At 45.0% G+C, this 9262-nt stretch overlaps 1 protein-coding gene across 1 annotated transcript; it reads left to right on the top strand.

The window, feature by feature from the left end:
• The first annotated feature begins 329 nt into the window (after positions 1–329).
• Positions 330–6498, top strand: slc3a2b (solute carrier family 3 member 2b). Its single transcript, XM_042092618.1, has 9 exons — positions 330–465; positions 1193–1445; positions 1557–1741; positions 2189–2359; positions 4272–4360; positions 4476–4618; positions 4849–5164; positions 5289–5360; positions 5506–6498. The coding sequence occupies exons 2-9, from the start codon at positions 1231–1233 to the stop codon at positions 5851–5853; spliced, it is 1539 nt and encodes a 512-aa protein (XP_041948552.1). The 5' UTR covers positions 330–465; positions 1193–1230; the 3' UTR covers positions 5854–6498.
• Positions 6499–9262: the final 2764 nt, after the last annotated feature.

Raw genomic sequence — 9262 nt, 5'->3', positions numbered from 1 at the left:
CATGTTTCTAAAGCTGTTGTTCTTTCTTTCTTTCTTTCTTGGAAATACATCGGCATCGGCTCGGCATCCAACGACTTGTTTATGACATTCGTGCCAGCTCATGAAAACCTGAGGAGTGGGACTGTTAAGGTGGACCGTGCATACCGTTAGCGAAAAGCTGTGTTTAAATCGATCAAAACATCTAGGTTACCACACAGAGGGCCCATTCATTTATCCTGTTAATCAAATTGACATGACAGAGATGACATACCATTGATAACAGATTAGCAACGGAAATGCAAACCTTAATGTTCCACTCCACCTTAAGCATGGGTGGTGCGCAAAGCCTGGCGAGACCACTGCGCAGTAGCACTATAAATAGCCGTTAGACACTGATGCTCAGGCAAAGGGATTCAACGAGATCGCACAGGAATACAAAGCGTGGTAAACATCGCGCCTTGGTTTTATATTTTTGGAACTATAAAGGTAATCAATATTTCTAAATTAATTTAATTCTGCTGTTCTGCGTTGACAATTGTCAAGCTATTCCTAAAGGCGCTTGAGTAGCCTAAATGTCTTAGTGCTATTCCATAGCCTATTTATGATACCTGTTTAGTGTAGACTTTTTCAGATGTGTGTGAATTAGTGAGGTTGTGGTTAAAATAATTTAATCTATTTCTGTTTAAACACGTTATCATCCAGACCAAAGCGTTGTCAACGTTAGGCTATTTGTTAGCTTGCTCTGCTTCTGCCGCATCAATTGAACTAGACTGATCCGGTTTTATGCCGCATTATGCGTTGTCATGGCCAGAATAAGAGCATCTGTATATAATTCTAGTCCTAGGCCTACCATTCATTCAGGGAACATACCATAACGTTTACCTTTGTAGACCAGTAATGTTAGCAGTTTAAATCGATAGCGTACGTCAAGCATAAGTAAATGTAGCCTAATATTCGCGTTAGTTGAATACATTGTCCTATCACCCTTATTTCAGAACTGCTAGGCTATATTATTATTCTTCGTTTTTAGTTATTGCTGACAATTAAGAAGAATAAAACCATTCATCACAGTATTTAACTACACGTATCTTGACCTTCACACATGTCTGTAATGACGCTGATGCTGATGCAATGTATCACACAATTGCCTCCTGCTGCGCATGCTTTGATGGTGAACGGCTTCCGTATTTAAACACGTTGCTTGTCCTTTCAGTATTTTAGGCTGGTGAAGACACCACGGCGACAGTGAAAATGAGTACCGAAGTGGACATGAAGGACGTGGAGCTGAACGAAGTGGAGCAGGAGAAACAGCCGATGACCGCGGGAGACGCAGGTAACGGAGATGCCAGCTCTCCGACCAGCACGGAAAAAAACGGCGTTGTAAAGGTGAAGATGGCCGATGAAACGGAGACCAAGTTCACCGGGCTGTCAAAAGACGAGCTCCTGAAAGTGGCGGGAACCCCTGGGTAAGCGTTGACACTCCAATAACATGCTGAATTGCATAGGAATGAATGGAACATGGCTAATGTCAAAGGCATTGGTATCTGGTCTAACTGCCATGCGTGTCCCTCCCGCAGATGGGTGCGCACTCGCTGGGCCTTGCTCATCCTCTTCTGGCTGGGTTGGCTCGGGATGCTGGCTGGGGCCATCGGGATCATCATCCAGGCTCCTCGCTGCAAGCCGCTCCCGGAAATGAACTGGTGGAACGAAGGGCCTCTGTACGAGATTGGAGATGTGCAGGCCTTCTCCGAGAACCTTGAAGGTAATCAACTAGACCACAGAACAGCTGATTTGACATGAGCGAGAGAGGAGGGCTGGGGGGGGGGGGGGGGTTTATCATGTGTTTGATATCAGTCTGCGGCTTCCTAAACGCTTGTGTGTGTGTGTGCCTTGGGCCGCTTCCCAAATGCTGAGGTCACACGTGTGCACATCATTCTCATGACTCAGGCTGGAGGCTACTGAACCAGTTGGATCTAGTTTCCACACACACACACACCATCCCCCTCTACTTACCCTGCTCAGCATGGAATGCAGCGGGTCTGGCTGTAAAGGCATAGCATGCTTTTTTTAAAAAAAATTATTTTTTTTGTTCATCAAAGGCAGTGCACTACAGTGTGGCCTCTTTTGGGCTTCATCCTGACCTGTGTGTGTGTGTGACGATGACACCACCTTGACTTTTCTCGTGTGTGTGTGTGTGTGTTGGATCTAGGGCTGAAGCAGAAGATTGACGCGCTCGCTCAGCTGAAGGTGAAGGGCCTGGTGGTCGGCCCCATCCACAAGGACCCCTCAAACAACGAGAACGAGCTGGACCTCAACACTGTGTCTGTGGCCGGGTCCCTGACCCAGTTCAAAGCGCTGCTCGACGCCGCACACAAGAAGGGTGAGTGTCCTGTCTGTCGGTTTCTCTACAGACCCTTTCAAGAGTTCAACTATCAGCATCATAGTTGGCCCCACAAGGCTTCCGTTTTAACATTCCATATGTTATCTTAGGGCTGAGCTACACCAGGCACGTAACTGAAGCGTTGCGTTCACGTTGCGTCTGCTGCAACAATTAGCTTCCACTATAATCAATGGAAGTGGCTACACCAGACGTGACAGCGGTGCGTACGTTCGAAAAAAATAGAACATTTATTTAAAATGGATTTTACGAGTCGCAAACGAAACGCTTCAGTTACGCGCTTGGTGTAGCTCATCCCTTAATGCAGAGGAAGTAGATTGGGAACCAAATAGAACGTTCAAGCGTTGTTTTTGTTTTTATTGTTGAAAGGGTCTATACACACCAGCAGGGGTCATTTTTGAACTTGGGGGAGCCTGTAATGATCGTTTAATTTAGCCTGTTGTGTTTATGTACATTAGCAGTTACTTTTGTCCAAAGCAACTTACCAGTCCCTCCAGGAATTTGCGATGTTGCGATCGCAACAATTGACGCAAATTCAGCAAATCCTCGTGAATTCTGGGCGACCTTGCAATTTTGTTCAAACACCAACTTTTTTCCAAATTTGACCAATCATTATGGTTTCCTCATGAAATTTCACCTACCACAACAGTCCCTTACGCAGAATATTGAGTCAGATGCCACACTCACTTCTGCAGACACTAGAGACTGCCCTATAACTTGTTCACTCCTCTGCAGTTTTGATGACCTATAAATAGAAGGCTAACGTTAATGATCTGCTTTACTTGCATCTCTCAACCTGGTGTTGCTAACCTTCCTAGGCTATGAAAGTAAGTTAATTAAGGCCTACTTGGTTTACTGACATTTGGGTAGGCTACAGTATGCAACCCATTGGCAAATGTTTCACCTGGGGATGTCCTTTTAGCTCGTGTCATGTTTGCTAGCTTGTGGGCTCAGTTTGTGTAGTGCTACCAAAATCATAGACATGAATAACATTGCAATACATTTACCTCTTCTACGATCCAAGAATGATGTCATTCAAGTTATTTTTTAACATTTATTTTAACTAATGACATAGAAAACATCCCGAATTCTATCCACATATCGTAATGCACTATGCAAAAAGTTATTTCCACTCGTAGACGAATACTATGAGATGGAAGTATTCCAATCCACTTAGAAAACGCTACTCTCACGCCCTTAAAGTGGCAGTCAATTAGACTTAAACACCACGTAATAACATTAAAGAAAAGTGTAATTTCATAGTTTAAACCAATATGAAATTACTACTTAGTTGGCTATCAGTAATTATGCAAGTCACAGAATATGAATTAAAAAGATATGAACTTTAATATGAATTACAACATATATGAATGTATTGAAACATAGTGACATGATTCCATCTCTTTAGGGGGCTGTCTTTTTTGGACAGTTATACGAAAGGTTATACTGCTTTGTGAATTACCCCAGTCAAAGAATTTACACATATAAAGTAGCCTAGGCCTACTTTGATTTTCTGTAAACCATACCATTTACCTTTACTTATCCTTTTTAATAAGCATCAAGATGATCAGTGAGATTTTGGTCTTGGGCTACTAACCTTAATTTCTATAACTGTTAAACAGTAAACAGTTATAGAAAGTTGGTAAGGATACAGAATACAAAATCAAACATCAAAAATGAATAAACAAGTAATGTAATGGCAGAGAATTGGGGAACATGCACCATCATTTGCTATGAGTGGAACAGACCTCCCCTGTCTCATTTGCTATGAGTGCTCTTTGTTTTGGAGAACATGAAACGGTGGCTTCCATCTTTTTAAAGAAAGCGAGTTGGGTGTCTGTCTGTCTCTGTCTGATGTTTGAGACTCTCCCTAACAGACTTTGTTTTTCTACAGGCATCAACGTGGTTCTGGACTTGACTCCCAATTACCTGGGGCAGCAGGCCTGGTTTGACAATATGATGACCGTCGCTGACAAAGTGAAGGTATGTTTTTGTTTGTTTGTTTTATGTGTGTGTGTGTGTGTCCGCCCTGTCCTGCAGAAGTCCCTTGTGACTTGAGGGTCCTAGCTCATGTGCTTTCTCCTGCCCTCCGTCTCAGGTGGCCCTGGTGCACTGGCAGATGCAGGGGGTGGACGGCTTCAAGTTCTCCGGGTTTGAGCGCGTCGTCGAGGTTGCGTCTCCTGTCTGGGAGGAGCTGCGTGGCATCATTAAAGCCCCCCAGAACGGCACCAAAGAGAAGGGGTGAGTGAATCAGCCAGGAGCATTACAGCCCAGCACAGCAGTCCTGCACCACAGGCTTGAGAACACACGAGGGCCTGACATGTGCTGTTCAGTGCTGCCATCTAGTGGACACTGTGCAGCTCGTGTGCAGATCATTTTTTTTTATTACTAAACGCCCTCTAGTGGACACGGCTGCAAGCTCTTTTCCTGACCCTAACTGCATATGTGTTTCCTTGTTCTCTTCCCTGAAGGTTACTTATGGGGGTGACTGACAAGACCTCCCCTGAACAGGTGGGCCGCCTGCTCAACAGCTCTGGCGTGGACCTTCTTCTGTCGGGCATCCTCCGCGCCAGCGGGCAGAGCGGCATGCAGGTGGCGAGTGCTGCTCAGCAGCTCCTCGGCTTGCAGAACCAGACCAAGCTGGCGTGGAACGTGGGCGATCGCGAGCAGGGCCACCTGGCGTCGCTGGTGGGTGCCGACCTGGTGAAGTTCAACCAGATGCTGCTTCTCACGATGCCCGGCACGCCCGTGTTCAACTACGGGGACGAGATCGGTCTGGAGGACGAGGTGAGTGACCGCAGGGCTGAGCCAGTGATGAGGGCATAAACTGCTTGGATGGCTTACTCTGATTTGTGTTCATTTACACGCCCTGGTGAACCACTGTGTTGACGTTGGTGTTTGTTCTTATCAGGGTGCCACCAAGTTCCCTCAGATGATTTGGTACAAACCTGAAGATGCTGAAACTTTGAACGGAACTGCAAAGGTAAACAGACCTCTTCCTCAATGTAGAAATGTGACCACTCGGCCATATTGTTTCAGTCTTCTGTTCTGTTCTGTTAGTTCTGATTGGTCTTCTCCGTGGTACCTCACCGCATCCTTGAGTTCTGATTGGTCCTTTTGCTCTTCAGGACGAGATGGAGCGGCGGCTCGCCCTGCGCAGCTTCTTCAAGTCTCTGAGCGACCTGCGCTCGAAGGAGCGTTCGCTGCTGTACGGCGACTTCGTGCCCCTGCACAGCTCCAACTCCTCGCTGGCATACCTGCGCAGCTGGGACCAGAGCCCGCGCTACCTGGCCGCCTTCAACTGGGGGTCCGACGCGGTCACCCTGAGGCTGGAGGACGCCCAGCTGCCTGAGCAAGCCACCGTGGAGGTCAGCACAGACCCAGAGAAGCTGCAGCCCAAGAGCCAGGTGGACCTGAAGGCCCTGGAGTTGGGGGCTGGCCAGGCAGTTCTGCTGCAGTTCCCCTACACGGGCTAGAGTTTTAACTGCTGCAGAACCATTTTTAGAGCCAATGCATCTCTGCATCTCTGTTTAGTCTTTTTTTTTTTTGTTTTTTTTTTTTTTATATTTAAATCCCATGCAGTCCTTTTTATTGTGTTTTTATTTGTTGTGGGCATTCTGTTACGATTGGTTTTTATGTTACTTTTTTAAAAATGAAAAAGATGCTCAATGCACTGAACACGTACACTGGTGCAAGGTCTTTTTTTTTTTTTTTTTTTTTTTTCTTCAGTGGTCACATCATGCTCAAAGGAAAATGTAACATGTAAACATGCAGACTACTTCCAAAGCCCTAGTTTCAACGTTGGTACCTCAAATGTGGTATGCATCCAGATCTCAAACTATTCAACCTACTGTTGCTCATAGTACATTCCATTCCATACATTTACTGCACGTGAGGATCTTCATGTGATTGGACCACTGATATGTCAGAACATTTGATGCAAAAGGATGTCTGTGTGTTATGCCCCACCCCTTCCCCCACATACACACCTTGTATGCAGTGTAAAGGTGATGTAGGATGTCTGTGATGTAATGCAATCCTGTTGTCCTCTCCTTTAAAACACACACACACAGAGCATGAAATGTCAAGGAGAAAATAAACTAACTTAAGCAACTCTCAAACTTGTGCTCCTGGCTTTCTTAATAAACGTGACCGTGGCCACGCTAGTGTTTCCACTCGACAGTTGGTCAACCCAGGTTTGATCCCCGAACCCGCCATTGTGTCAACTCTATCAGTTTAAATCCCCCTTCAGAATCTGTGCCACACACACAGCCACTCATTGGTCAGCTGTTAAGTCTGCTGTATGTGCCGATTGTTCTAAGTGAGTCGTTTTGATTGAAGACCCTTTCAATTTACAATGATGACCGTGTACTGGTCAGGATGCAGATTAACAAACGTCTTTTCTTTGTGATGGGCTGTTGACCTACGTGTCCATTCAGCAGAAGCTTTTTTTCTCCGCTGACTTTCAAAAGCCGTTTTTAAACAGATTTGTGAGGAGCGTGAAATTTGCCTACCATACATTATATCACACCTACGGCGTCCCTCTTGTCCAGTGCTTCACACTGGCAAAATCGCCGCGATTTTATGTACCAGAATCGCGGAACGACTGTCCCTTTCACATAGACCGAGGTGTAACGGCGGGACAAAGTGTCTCGCCAAATTTACTACCAAGCCCCCTAGACATTTTGCCGAGTTTTTTCGTTCGACCACTAGTGTGAATGGGTCAAGGCGGAAAGGGGAATCTGGGCGGGCATTTCAATGCTATGTCCAGCCCACCACAGGAGATTGCAAATAAATCTAACTGATCAAAAGCAGCAATCGCAGAGACAGCACATTATGTCAATCTATAAATTCACAAAGTCTCCAGTCATTCAATGCCTGCTAGAGTTGACTGTAGCTTGGAATGCAATCAGTTGCCATAATAGGCTATCTTAAAATCCAGCGATAAAACAAAGCATGAACTGATGAGCGTCTGTCTGCCCTATAGGCCTATGTATATCCTCTGATTGTAATGCTCATCTAGGCGATATTTGTAAAATTTATTTTGTATTTGGCCTGTTATAAAATCATGTAGACTTATTGAACAATTGAAACACATTAGGAACCACAAAGTTGGAGACATGCATAAAGACAGTGCTGCAAATTTAAAACCGGATTACTCTGGAATGGCTAACTGTGCAGGGGAATGCTTTACACCTTTATGTTCGGTAAGGTCTGCTGTTTATTCTGATATATGGTTTGTCATGTGTTGAGGGAAAGTTCGCGAAGTATTCCACCAAGATGAATGGGTAGGGAGACAGGCGCAAAAAAATATGATTAAATTAAAGTTACTTTTCTCGCGAACCGTTTACCACAACAACTAACCACTAACATCGTTTAAAGGCTGAGAAAAAGCTCTTTCGTGTGATACATGTGATGTCTGTGATGAATAGGCTTCTTCGCAAGTAGTTCAGCAAATTTGGGTGGGACAGAAATACCTTTACAGAGCAGCAGTTCTGGCCATATCGGCTCTGGCTCACATGATGTACTGCTTTAAATGCATTATCGCTTCACTACCCAACACGCGAACAAGAAAGAAAGAAAAAAGAAACCAATGTGCTTATGTCGCGATTTCCGATAGAAAAGACAGCTATGGTAAGCTAACAATTAGGATTTGCTTTGCCTACACACTGCTGTTTGGTTGTCCCAAACTTTGAGACGATCCATAGGCTACTCGCATTAACTGAATGTTATCAACCCGAACTGCGATGTTGAGTGACAGGATGCAATGCCTAATAATCTCACTGCCTTCGGCATAATTGCTAACAGTGCGCCTAGGCCTACCATAGACTGTATATATAGAACTGGACAGTGTGGTTGCATTCAGCAGTGTTCTATGGAATTGAAGCCGCCGAGGCGACGCCATCTTGGAAAATTTGCAACCAATTTGAAGTGCGGCTGCGCAGCAGAAGTTGAAGCATACGCAGTGAAGAGGAGTCGCGGTCAGGCACGCCCACTCAGTTGCCACTCAGCGAGTTAAACACGCCCCTTGTCAAGTGAAACCCGCCCCCTTCTCCTTTCCACAACGCAGATCGACCAGAGCCATATAAAGGTAGAGTTGCGACAATGGGTGTTCAAAACAAAGATTGTTAAGGCGGAGCAAGATGTTTCATCAGGAGCCACTTCCGGGAACCCGGATCGCACGAGGGGGGGTCAAAATCCCCCTTTATGCAGAGCAGAGGCAGCGATTGCTCCATTGAAGTCTATGGGCATAGCTCAGAATTTCACCACATATGCTAAGGTCTTGGTTCTATAGAGTTAGGAATGTGAATTTCGGGCACGTTTTCATGATCCTCAAACCCTTCTGAACATTTCAGGTACATTTTTAGCATTTTTGAGCATTCCAGTCTGGAGAAAATTAACCTTATATCAGGTGTGCGCCGGTTATTTATGCAGCTGCTGTTGGCCGGTTGCAACGTACGCTCGTCAATACGTCATCGACACGCCTCTTTATGCAGACAGGATTCGATCCCCATTTCGCGCCCATAGACATGAACTACGACGAAGTATCTTGCTCCGCCTTAACAATCTTTGTTCAAAATTCGTTAAGGTCACGTGGTTCATGTAAACTTCAAAAAGTTCCCGGAAGTGATTGACAATGGATTAGAATGCATTAAATAAGATACTGTTCAATGAGAGACAGAGCCACAATTTTGGGACAGACAATAAATGCATTGATATACAATATTTATAACAGTGTAATTATTGTGTAAACTGTGTAGTTATCCTACCATTACAACAATATTAAATTAAATCCCAGACCGTAGCCTGCTAAATATCGGAAGGTGACCTTTTTTTCTCGCTTTTACGTATGTTAATTTCTGTACAAAACCAAGACGAGAGATT

This window comes from Alosa sapidissima, chromosome 5, assembly GCF_018492685.1.
Source record: "Alosa sapidissima isolate fAloSap1 chromosome 5, fAloSap1.pri, whole genome shotgun sequence".
Classification (NCBI taxonomy): domain Eukaryota; kingdom Metazoa; phylum Chordata; class Actinopteri; order Clupeiformes; family Clupeidae; genus Alosa; species Alosa sapidissima.
Note: the sequence above shows the minus strand (reverse complement) of the source record. Positions and strands in the feature narration are given on the sequence as shown.